The sequence below is a fragment of the Vipera ursinii genome (assembly GCF_947247035.1).
Source record: "Vipera ursinii genome assembly, chromosome: 2".
Classification (NCBI taxonomy): Eukaryota; Metazoa; Chordata; class Lepidosauria; order Squamata; family Viperidae; genus Vipera; species Vipera ursinii.
In genome coordinates this window covers 256,806,044-256,819,276 of record NC_139513.1, presented here as the reverse complement: position 1 = coordinate 256,819,276, position 13,233 = coordinate 256,806,044, and the positions used below count along the sequence as shown (strand labels likewise).

Here is a 13,233-nt window from a genome sequence, read left to right as displayed (position 1 = left end):
TTTCTTCTGATTTTACAATTCTTTTTTATTTCATTTCATCTATTTTAAAAGATACTTTCAATCTATCTATTTAAACAAATAATTTATACCAATATCTTACCAGTGTGGTAGAGTATTTAAAAGTAGAAAAATATCAATTGGAGAATGACATGATTCTATAGGCTGTTATTCTGTGTAACATATTGTTCCAATTAAAACTGCATTTATAGATTGTTCATCCTTATGAATATACTGTATAAAATTATTTCCCAATATTTAGCGCAAAAATATTTCCTACCAACTGCAACTAGCTTTTCTAAAACCCAATGTCAATGTGACACCCAACTGAGTGTTTGACCCATATTTATTAAAGAGACATTTTTATCATAAATCAGAGATGGAAAATATTTTGAAAAAATATTCAACATATTCAAATGCCATATATTTTCTCACACTAAAACAAGATTGAAACAACATATTTAAATTGGAAAGTAATGGTTGTTGCAATGTTCCCATGTAACAGAGTCATCAAGATTCACCATCAAAGAGTGATGTAATTCTTCAGAAACATTTCAGTACTTTAAGGCATTATGAATTTACTTGAATGTGATTTTATAAAACAAATTATGAAAAATCTTGTAACAAGCAATTTTATTTCAAACTTAGGAAACACAAACTTATGAGTTACAACCTAATTTCATTAAAATATAGGTTGCAATTAACCAATATTTTTAAAATAAAATTTGCACAAGTAGTATTGTATGTGGCAATCCAAAAAGAGCATTCCATGAAAATTTAACTTTCAATATGGATTATACTTTTCTTTCTTGTTCCCACATAATTTATTCCATTTGTCCAGGTAACACTGGATTTCAGTCACTAGTTACAACCCATTTTCTACAAGGTTTTTTTCAACATTAAACTTTCTTTCATTTGCCATTTCCCATGTTTTATGTTTCCAGCTTTATGTATATATTCAAAAGAAAGTCTTGATATTCATTTTAATACATGAAGCTATATATGTACACATGCCTTTTCCACCAAGTAAGAAAATTCTTGTACAAAAGCAATTGATAATTCAGAAATCAATGAAAGAATACAAACATACATAAGGGTGTGAAAAAAATATCAAAGTACCAAACCAAATTACCGTTGTAATATCAATGTTTTGTTTCTTACAGAAGAATAATCAGTGATGTGCAGAAATGTCACAAAATAAGTTATATTGAATCAAAAAATAGTTTGGAAAGAACCAAGTACTTGAATAGCAAAAGCACTTACAAAATGATATGTGCATTATTTCTACCATTTTCTCCCTCTTGCTGCAGCTCTTTACCATTTGAATGCACCAATCTACAACATCAGATTTTAGGAAAAGATAGAAGAAACTTTGATGGGAAGTGATACAGGAATACAGGAAAGCCCCACTGCATGCATGTCTGAAGATTCGCAATTTCTTTAAAAAAATGTATCCTTCAGAATTCCATGAAATCCATTCACAGTTCAAGCCACTATCAATAAACTGAACTGCACTTAATTTTGGTTAAAAAACATTGTTTGGGAAAGGAGCACAAACTTCAAAATTTAAAATCCATATTCTGGCAGTTGTTTTTTTAAATCATATGCTACTTTTCTGAGGACTGTAAAAATCTGGAGTGTTGAATGGTTTATGCAAAGCTGGCAATCAACATCAAGTATGTATGTAGTTTTCCTCATATAATGAGCATAATAAAAATAAGCCTGTTTGACAATGCTAAAACCTAATCAACATTACTGATTCTATATTAGTCTGATTGGGCACAAATTAGGAACATTTTAGACTTAGTTTTGAAATGATAGTCAAATCTGAAATTGTATTAGACTTGAAGCAAAACTTATGAAATGTGAGGTATAATATTGGCAAAGAGTCAATTGGAGTAGTTTCTATTAGTAGTTTTAATGTTCACTAGTTGAATATTTTTTATTTATTCCATTCAATACTTTGATTTTTGTAGCTATCTGCATATTAACCTTTACTTTTTCAGACATGAACTCCTCTTTTTATCCATACAGATAATGAGACCTAATTCTAATTTTTGAACGGATATATTTCAATCTAACGTTGTAGGAAATAACAAAAGGGCCATGGACGTGACTCACTTTATATCAAGTAATTATAGGTCATGATCCCCCATTTGGACAATTATTTGTAACTGTCCTGCCCATCTACCACTAGCATATATACCCATTCATTTCTGCTGAGAGAATATGGACTTAAATATTTTTTTCAAAGACGGCTAACCTATACATTTATATAGTGATTGTAATAGCCAGATGGAATGATAGTTCTCTCCAAAAAGGATGAAATTTACTGCAAAGATAATTTATATAAGTGAAATTATAACTTTTCACTTCACAAAATATTGTAGTTCATTGGCTGGCCTGGTCAAAAGAAATGATTGTGTGACATTGATGATACAGAACTCCAAACCAGTAGATGACTTCACCTAGTGGTTCTATGTAGAGCTTGAAAAAGATGGGAATATATAGTAAATATAAGCATTAACAGTGTCATGACCAGTAACAGGCATGCCTTGGTATGCCCATGGAAAGCCTCAGCTTCATGATCTGCACTGACTACTGGTTTACTTCTGGGTGCAATTCAAAGTGCTGGCTGACACCTTTGGCTATATAAGGCATAGGGCCAGATTACTTGAGGGATCACCTGTCTCTCATAACAACTGCCCGGCCAATTTGATCCTGCAGGTTGGCCTCTTTTGGGTTCGTTTAATTAAACAATGTTATTTCTGAAGTACACTTTCTCTGTAGTCAGGTCTACCCTCTAGAATGAAGCCCCTCCCTACCCTCACCCCAGACCCATATAGCTCCACTATGTTGTTGTTTAGAGCTGTAAAGATCTGGGTCTTCACCCAGATCTTTGCTAAGGGAGAGCTTTCACTTCATCATGTTTGCCATCTTTTATCTTTATTTTTTATTTATTTTATTGCAATTTCTTTGATTGTTGTGAGCCACCCCAAGTCATTGAGAGTCAGGTGGCCTACAAATTTAATCAATTATTATTACAGAACTTAAAAATATTTGTGCTGGAATAGTCACCATTATAATTAGCAAAATTTGCCCACCCTGTAGCATACGCTCCACTGCGAGTGTTTACTGAATTATACTTGTTAAATTAGTTCAGTATTGATTTGTGTCAAATATCATTGACTAGTGTTATAATAATGGCATTTGTTAAATTATGGAACCCATAAAAGCTAAATAAATTTCTAGTTAATTATCAGCACCAATACTAAACATTCAATGATTCTTATGGGCATTCATTATTTTTAAAATGACTGATGAGACTGAAACAATATAATTATATTACTCTTATAATACCAATTTTTAGAACTTCTTGACACATTATATTATGTGGTACAATGAAATGCATGAGCATATTATACCACTTTACATAATTTGTGAATGTGCAGAAGCAAAGTACATGTAGTAAGCTTTCAAACAATTCATGAGTTTACTGCCTGCAGATTATAAACACTAAACATTCATTTTAAATACATGAGTGCTCAGAGACACATGCCTGTAACATCTGAGAAACTTACGTTCCTGAATTTTCACACAAGTGATGCAGTACTAATATGAAAACACCTCCTGCAGGACATTTCTTCTTTATTCCATGCACTTTATTTACAACAAACTCTATTCAGAATGATGTTTCCTTTACTGTAATATACAGTATTTCATTTGTCCTGTGGAATTAGTTTACTTTTCAAAAGAAAAGTTATCCAAGTTTCTGACTCATTATATGGCTCAGTTAAAAGTTCACTTTTAAGCAGTCACCATTAATATTATCTTTTTATCTTAACACCACTAAGATCAGTCAATCAATGACTGAATACATCATGCTCCCCAGGGTAGGATGGAACTCATGAAAACAAAAAATACTTAAAACAAATCTCAAAGTAACCCTCTCATAATTCTGACTACAAATTTGGGTAACAGTGTTTTGAAGTCAAGTTTTTTTTGATATTACACACTACATTGCTTGTGATGATAGAAGAGGTATTAAAGGAATGAAACTTTATTATGTTATTTCTTCCAATATTCTTCTGCTTTGTTGGGGAACACAGACTTCTTTGAGTAGCTGCTTTCTAAAATCATGCTACTGTCAAGTATTGATGATAGAACAGCCCAAAAAGGCTTGTGGAAAAAAGACAAGCAGCAATCCACCAAGTAAGAAATGAAAGAAGTCCTCTGAATAACAGTGGAGTGAAAATGTTCTTCAGGCTAGCCAGAGCCATTGTTAGCTGTACTACCGTTACCTTCATCTTTCTATCATCAGATGACGATTCAGTGTTTATTGAACTGCTCTGTGGACTGTCCTCTGGGGGTAAATCTGGATAAATGCCCCACGAATAGTTACCTACAGAAAAATAATTAAGGCAAGAACATTGCTAAGTTTTTATATTATTTTAATTACATGCTTTTAAGTATAAAACTGCATACTTATTAGAAAAGACAAGCAACATTTTTATAAAGACAGAGACAACCATTTGAAACCTGAGACACATGGTGCAAACTTTTCTCAGTATTAAATCAGGCTTAATTTTTTAAAAGACGAAATATTAATTTGGAAATATTTGGAAAGAAAAAGAATTAAAGAAATTTCCAGAAAAGATAGGTATTTCTCAACAAATTAAGCTTTTACAACAATTGTCTATATTAATAGCACAGTAAATGGAAATAAAAATGAATTATGTAAAAAAACCTGAGTTTGCAAATACTGTAAACCAGGGAAGTGGCTAGCATATAAATTACAAGAAAAAAGAATAATAATACTGAAATTACAAAAGAGATATTGTATTGATGAGCAATGTGGCATGCAAAAAGCATCTCATCATTATTATTCCAATTTGTATAAAAAATGACATCTTTCTAGAAAAAACTGATGAATATCTAAAGAAACAAAATTTACCAAGGATTACAAAGGAACAGAGACAGATTCTGAACATCTATAAGTATAAGTTCCTGAAGCTATAAAAAAGATTAAAGTAGGGAAAATGCTTGTAACCAGATGAATTATTAGTTTCTTATAAATGTTGTGATAAAATATCTTTACAACTTTCACAAAATATAATGAATTCTATCCTAGAAGGAAGAAAGATTGCAGACAATTGAAGAGGCCAATATAGCATTAATAGCTAACAAAAATGTCTTTTAACAAGAAATGATAAGTCAGTATCATGATAGAATCATGACTTAGGTTGTTCACGATTTTAGCTGATAAACTGAAAATAATTTTGCAAGAATTTACTGATGAGGATTAATGTGGGTTTTTTACATAAAATCTAGTTAGAAATGTGTTGGACATTTTGGAATATTTGAAAAGCAAGCCACACTTATTTTCTTGGATAAGGCCTTTGAATTAAGCTTTCTTGTACAGGGTTTTAATTGATGTGAATTTTGGAGAGAACTTGGTAAGAAAATGGAGAAGATCAATTTATATTCCACAGAAAGCACAAATAATTATTAATGGAGATTGAACAAAAGAAAGGCCCACTATTCATTCCTTTCGTTTATTTTGGTTCTTGAAATACTGATTAGAGATGAAATAAAGATTAAACAAGAAACTTATAAGTTTATAAGGGCTTTTGCAGATGACTTGGTGTTGGTTCTGGAAGATCCTTTAAGGTGAACTAAAATATTAATGGGGAATTAAAAGAATTTAGTGAATTAGCTAGTTTCAAGGTTAAAAAATAGAAGATGAAGATGTAAACAAAAATATGAAAATACAAGATCAAACAGAACTGATGAATATAATGGTTTTAAGATTGAGAAGAAGGTAAAATATCTGGGTATCACTGTGACAAAAATTAACTCTATTATTTCAAAATAACTATGTTAAGGCATGGAATGAAGTTGAAAAAGACATGATAAGATGGAAGAAACTGCAACTATCATCACTGGGAAGAATTTGTGATAGAAAAATAAAAGTCTTGCCTAAAATGATATTTTTGTTTCAGATAATATTTGTATTGAGAACTAATGTTATCACTGAAATTGTGGCAGAAGGAAATACCTAAATTGGTGTGCCAGGGAAAAATGTGTTAAATATAAGATGTTACAAGATGCAAAGGAAAGAGAATGATTAGGTTAACCTGATTTGAATTTATATTTTGCCACTTGCTGTTTGAATAAAGAAATGGATGCTGCTGAGAAATAATAGGCTTATGGAGTTAGAAGAACACAACCTGAGATATCGGTGGCATGGTTATTTGTAGTATAACAAAGTTAAGGCTAATGTGTACTTTAAAAATCACTATGTTAGAATGACATATTGAGAATGCAGAATAAATAGAAACTCAGCTTGGGGCTGGAAACACCTTTGTGCTCTCAGCACAATAAGCATTTTATAGATGAGAATACACAAACACAAATGTTTGAAACAAAATTGTGTACAAATGATGAAAATGTAATTGCTAAAATGTATAAACTTTTATTAAACTTTGAAACGGAAAAAAGAACAAGTGAAAGAACATATAATGAAATAGGCTAAATATTTTGGCAACAATCTAGAAATGGGAAAATGGGAAAGTATGTGGCTGAAGGGATTGAAATTTACATTGTGTTATAATCTTAAACAGAATTTTTATAAAATGATGTACTGTTGATACATGTCATCAGAAAAATTGTCTAGAATATGTAAAGGCATTTCAGATTTATGTAGGAAATGTGAAAAACTAGAAGGGCCATTTTATCATTTTTGCTGGATATATAATAAAACTACAAAACTCTGCATTGACATACACACAGTGATTCAGACCAATTTTAAGGTTTATATGCAGTTAAGACAATGTTTTTCTTTTGGGACTGATGGACACAGTTTGAAAAAAGAAAGCAAGTTTGTTTCTGAGCATGTTAACTGCATTTTTGTACAAGTATGACTACAGCCAGCAGCATTTTGTTTCCTGTTGCACAGTGATATTTATGACATATATTGATTTGCAAATTAAAAGATGACTGGTGGGATGGGAATAGAGAAATGAATAACCAAGAAATTAACTTTTTGCATCTACCTTTGTCTACTTTCAAAACAAACCCCCTGTAAATGATTTTTGCACCTCATATATTTTTCCAGTAACTGCCCATAAGCATTTTATTTCATTTATTGAATATTTCTTACCTAAAGTTTTTAATAGAAGAGTCATGTGCAGCAACATAACCAGAGGTGCCACATATTGAAGAGCAATTATACAAAGATAATAAAACACTCTGGCCACCTGAAGTCAACAAAATATTGCACAATTAGGGGTACAAGAGAATTTATACTACCATATAAATTATCATAGCCAACAACACACACAGTTAATGGTATAACCACATTAAACACTTTTACAGAATGTGTTGACAATCAACCACGCAAGAGAGAGATCCCAATACTCATCTGTTGGAAAGGGAACAAAGCCTACATTTTTCACTCCCTGCCCTGTCAGCCCAGAGCCATGAATAATCAATTCTCTCAACAACTAAAGATCTAAAATGTGGACTCAAACAGCAGTTAACAGAATGAATAAGCAGAAGGTAATGCCACACTAATCCAAATAGTCTCCCATTTTCTTTTCAATTCCCTCTCCATTAAGCATGCGTTTCTAATCCTGAAAAAAACTGGAAAGTTTTTTCTGATTCCTCTTTTGACTGAATCCAATCCCACATAAGTTTTTATAGCAGTGCTATTATAAAAACAATCTTGTTCTATAGTCTGAAAAGTGAGTGAGTGATTTACATTAAGAATATATTTGCTGCTCATGAACACAAATGGCTAACTCCCGGAAAGCAAACTGTTTTGACACTTTGTCCTGTTATTTAATTATTAAAGTCCAGCCCAATCTGGTTAACTCTGGGCAGTTTACAACAGTAAAAACAATACAAAACAGATCATATAATTCAAAAGAAAATCTACCAAACAATCAATTAAATAACTGAAATTTCCCACAAAATGTCTGGGGATAAAGCTAGATTTGAAGGGTACACTTTAGATTGTTTGAAGAGGGTATGCACCCGCTTCCTGCTATCCAACAGGCAATATTATTTAATGGAACCCAAGCACGCTCTGTCTGATCGTATGGGGGAAGCAGAAACTATAGGACAGGGGTGTCAAACTCAATTTCATTGAGGGCCGCATCAGCATTGCAGTTACCCTTGAGGGGCCAGGTGGATGTAGCCAGGGTGGGCATGGCCTACTGTTTGGGCGTGGCTGGAGTGGGTGTGGCCTACTGGGTGGGCATGGCCAGCTCTACATCGTTCGCGTCAAGGGTGCCTATGGGGGCTGGGCAGGAGTGGGACAAATCTGAGGGTCTCTGGCAGGAGATGGGACCGGGGCAAGTGCCAAGGCATGGTCCACTGGAGGAGCCTCACTGATCCTCTCAGGCCATGCGTGTGTGGGGGGGGGGCTGGACGGTGGTGTGGAGGTCAAATTCCCAGCCTAGCCCTCAAGCACCCACAGCACTAAGCCCACCCCCACTTCCCTAAGAGGGTGCCCAGCTGCTGTGCCTGCTCTCCTTAGCCAGGTTGCTCATGATGGGTATCAAGAGGGAGGCCCACTTCCTCTCCATGTGAGGAGACCTGGCTTTGTATCCAAGGCTTCCTTAGCAATAGGATGGGAGACCACCCAGGTTAGGCCAAGAGGAGGGGGCAAGGGGATGGTGAAAGGGCAGCAGGGAAGGACTAAGGCAGGACTTCCCTCAGACCCTCCCTCTCCTTCCTTCCTTCCTTCCTTCCTTCCTTCCTTCCTTCCTTCCTTCCTTCCTTCCTTCGAACAGTGATGGGAAAATATTTGAAATGAGGGTGGGAGAAAAACAGGAAAGAAATGCAGCTGGGGAAGTGTCATCCTTCATGAGGAATGAAGAAATGCACCATCGCCCGGAAGTAGTCAGCACATGGCCCTCCTCACAGCGCCGAGAGGCTGAGCCAGTGGCACAAATCTGAAGAGAATCACAACGCTGCCCAGCCCCTAGCCTGCCCGAAGTAGGCAGGGCCATGTGCTGGTCACTTCCAGGCGATGGTGCATTTCTTCATTCCTCACAAAGGGTGATACCTCCCCAGCATGCACCTAGGGGGCAGGGCCGATGCGACAGGGGGCAGTCCCTCACTGTTTCCAGATGGCCTTGTGGAGCTAAGACTGAATGTATTTCAGCATAGATGACCACCACAAAATTGTACATTGGCTCCTGGCCGGCCTGGGCCGGAGCCAAGGCAGCGGGGGCCGTTCCCTCACTGTTTCCAGGATGGCTTTGCGGGCCACATGAAACCACTTCGCGGGCCGGATCTGGCCCCCGGGCCTTGTGTTTGACATGTCTGCTATAGGAGATAAATAATCCCTCAAATCAAAGGAAAACAATTAATAGTTAAGGGGGTACTCTTAATATTTAAAAAACCCTTTTAACTTCTCCCAAAGCATTTACTTTTATTCTGAAAGGGATATTTCAGAATGCTCTTGTATTTGCTGTTTCTTATTTAAAATAGAATTTCATGTGTTATTTATATCTAATCTCTTTTTCTAAATTGAAAAAGACAAAGGAAGCCACACACACACACACACACACACACACACACACACATATATATAAACATACAATTTTATGGAATAGAATATATTAAAAGTAGAACCATTTTCAAGAAAACAGTAGTAATATCACTCAAAATTAATGAAAAATGAATTATCATTTTTACTGCCAGACAACCTTACACTTAAAAGTAACTAAAGTATATTGTCGTGGTTTCTAGAAAAACACATCAAATTCTGCCTTAGTCTAATTTTTAAAAACAGTATCATGCTCATTAATTAAAACTTAAGTGGCTTGTTAATTTATATATTTGATTATAGTAACCTTAGGCTTACCATTTTCTGCAATTCAACAGTACTTATTCTTCCCACTTCTTTTTTCATCTGATCCACACATTTCTGTGCTAAATTCAGATAGGCTTGGAGATGGCTTCGCATCATGGCTAACCTCAAAGCACATAGGAGAATTATAATCCACAATCTTAGAGTATCAAATGTAGCTTCTGACATTCTGTAGATTAAAGAATGAACACAATAATTTTCTAAATATCATTCCTCACACACCCACAATCCCCACAAGCAAACACTGGGGAGAAGATGGGAATGGGAGATGGGAACGTGTTCCTATGAGAAAGAATAAATGAGGGGAGAGAAATATGGATTAAAAGAAATCAAAGAAAGGAGAACTGCTTGTGCCTCCATGAGGGATTGAATGGATAGAGAGGAGGCCTTTGCTTTCCCCTCAGAAAAGATGAAAATGTTTGTCCTAAACACTAAGGTTATGAATAAGAATATATCTACAAAAACATTACATTTTAAATATATACTTATTATAAGGTTTAAAAATAAAGATTTCCAAAGCAGCTTACAAAGGCACATTTTCTTTTCCTAATGGTGGGTTCATAATATAATCCTTGGTAATTGGCTTTACCCATAATAACACCATAAGCAGAGGTGCCAGGAAGTTTATATGCAGCAGAGTTCTGGAAGAAATAGAAAACAAAAATAAATACATTGTATTATTACAAAAAAAAGATATTTCTAAACTTTTCTATATTGAAAGCAAGAGAAATAAATATTAGTCTAACTGATTTCTGTTACGTTAAATTATTTATGGTTTCTAAAAAGCTTGAAAAAACCTTGGAATTCATTGCAAGCTTATCAAGTGTTATTCATTGTGTAAAATGAATAATAAAAATTAATTCCCCAAGCCTAATTTGTTTGCCATTACAAATATTCCCTAACACATACAACTGCAAGAAAGTTTGGAAGCTTGTACCTTTGAACGAGGGAATACTGAGAGTCGTTACATATATAGGTTGTTCTCAGTTTATGACAACTGAGTCCGAAATTCAAGTCAATTCAAGGTGCTGGTAATGACATTTAAAACCCTACATGGCAGATTATTTGAGGGATTATTCTAAGTTACATCTATCTGTCCTATCAGGTTTGGCAGGAATGGCATGTTAAGGGTCACATCCTTTAAGGAATATCATCTGGGAAAGGCAGAACAGCAGCTTCTGCCATGGCACCGATCCTTTGGAACATCATTCCCCCCAAGATTAGATTAATCAAAGAAAACACATTAATGGATAATAGGAGATGAAAGAAAAATAGGACTGTATTCAGATACCTAAAATGTAGAGGGGTGAACATATGAGTATCTGGATGGAACTCATTAGTTTAGCTCTTAAATTTTAGTTGTCTGAACATAGTCCTACTTTACTCCACTCTCTTAATCCATTAGTGGGTTTCCTTTGAAAATTCTTCATGAATTTCAAATGCATTTTAATAAGATCATAAATTTACTGAATTTTAGAAAATACATTCTGAAATTTGACAGGAAAAAAAACAGAGCCATGTTATAAGAATACTAAGAGTGGAGAATACAATTTAAGTTGAAATCTATACACTTTTGCTTACTGGGTGATTTTTTCGGTTGTTAAACTCAAAGCATCTAGATGCATCTGAGCCAGCCTCAAACCAGGGAATGTCAAGAAAGCTCCAATAAGTGAACAGAGGACAGCCAGGAAAAGTTTGAAGGTTAGCTTAGAAACAGGACCCCTAAAAGAGAAAGAGTGACAGTTAGCTTTTCTAACATTTTAAAACATTTTTTTCTACTAACAATACAGGTGATTGAAAGAGAAGCAAAATAAACAAAAAACCCCACCCAAGGAACATTCTAACTTTTAAAAAGCTTGTTGTTATAATTGAAAACTGGAAATATTACACCAAATTATGCCTACCGATAACAGTGCAGAAAAAGGCCATATTTGCATGGAGTCTTTCAACACTGGCTCCATCTAACAAGCTGTATGCCTGTCTCCTCCCTCCTAAATTTCATCTGAATCTAACAGAATTTTCTTCTTCGCCACAAATTGTTTCTGCAATCATAAAGAGGCTTCTACTTATATTCAAGGTGTTGGTGTTGAGCTTTAAAGCCTTTCATGGCAGGTTATGTGAAGGACTACCTCTGCCTCATTTTACCTGCTCATCTCACCAGATCTAGCAGAGAGGGCTTGTTATAAGGTTCCACTGCCTACATTTAATGGCCCTAGGCAGCAGGTTTGTCTGCAGTGGCACCACTTGGTGGAATCTTCTCCCCTCTAAGGTGAAATTGGCCACGTCTCTTCTGAGCCTCCAAAAATCCCTTAGTTGTGGCAAGAGGATTGGGGACCCAGGGGACAGGTTGAGGTAGTAACTTCTTTTCATTTACTTTTTGCTTTAGCTCAGTTTTTCCTATTGATTTTGATATTTTAATTGTTAATATTGTAATGATTAAGTATTTATTGTTTTAACTTGTAAGCCAGCCAGAGTTACTTATTCTGCAAGATGAGTGGATATTATATTAGATAGACAGACAGACAGACTCAAATAAAACTATTTTTAGATCTAACACTGAAGAGAGACAGGGGTAGGGGCTCCCCATCAGTTTCTTCCCCATTACGTGTCTTACATATTCTCTGATGAAAATTATCAAGAAGGCTTTTTTTTGCCAAATTCAAATGCGAAAGTCCTTCTTATTGTGTGTTATGCCAGGATAAGTGAGCATAAATTCAGGTGTATCGAATTTTGTTATGAACTAAAAAAGTTGTGGAATAGGGACTTCCGGTGGCTCCGCGGCGACGGAGGGAGCCTTCCCGGGCTGCCCGCAGCTCAGCTGGTGTTTTTTCGCCCGAAACAGCGCCGATCAGCTGTTCGGGCGAATCTGAAGCCCCCTCCTCGGGAGAAGAGGAGGGGGTGAGCCCCCAGGTGGGGGTTGAGTTCTCCGGGGCCGCCTGAGCTTGGAGCTTGGGCGGCTGAAGGATTGAACTCCCCCGTAGCCTGGGCTGCTCCCAGCTGGCTAGCGTCTCTGCTCCGGACTTCATGGAGCAGAGCCAGGCGTCTGCGACCATCCCTGCTTGAAGGAGAGACTATGAAAGGGAAAGAGCAGGCAGAGCAGTACAAGAGGGAAAGATGAAGAGATGAAGAAGATTTTATTTTACTCTCAAGCTTGATGGACTTTGCTTAAAACTTAAAGTGAAAGTGCGTCACAATTGTAAGTAAAAGATGGCGGCTAAACCTCCCCCTAGAACTTTTCGGAGTGCTGGAAATTCTCCGGTGCAACAACAATCATTGCTGCAGGCGTTGCATTCTCCTGATGTATTGACATCGAAGGATCTTGAAAAACATACCCAGTTAATTTTGGAGTCAAT

At 35.7% G+C, this 13,233-nt stretch overlaps 1 protein-coding gene across 1 annotated transcript in view; it reads right to left on the bottom strand.

Annotated features, from left to right (window-relative positions):
• Nucleotides 1-325: 325 nt before the first annotated feature.
• TMEM161B (transmembrane protein 161B) overlaps nucleotides 326-13,233 on the bottom strand; it is a 43,559-nt gene continuing 30,651 nt past the window's right edge. Inside the window, exons 8-12 of the mRNA XM_083355524.1 lie at nucleotides 11,462-11,602; nucleotides 10,408-10,521; nucleotides 9,875-10,049; nucleotides 7,160-7,256; nucleotides 326-4,399 (exon numbers count right to left, since the gene is read on the bottom strand). Coding sequence (XP_083211650.1) covers nucleotides 4,134-4,399; nucleotides 7,160-7,256; nucleotides 9,875-10,049; nucleotides 10,408-10,521; nucleotides 11,462-11,602 — 793 coding nt within the window. The 3' untranslated portion in view covers nucleotides 326-4,133. The remainder of the gene's footprint in view (nucleotides 4,400-7,159; nucleotides 7,257-9,874; nucleotides 10,050-10,407; nucleotides 10,522-11,461; nucleotides 11,603-13,233) is intronic.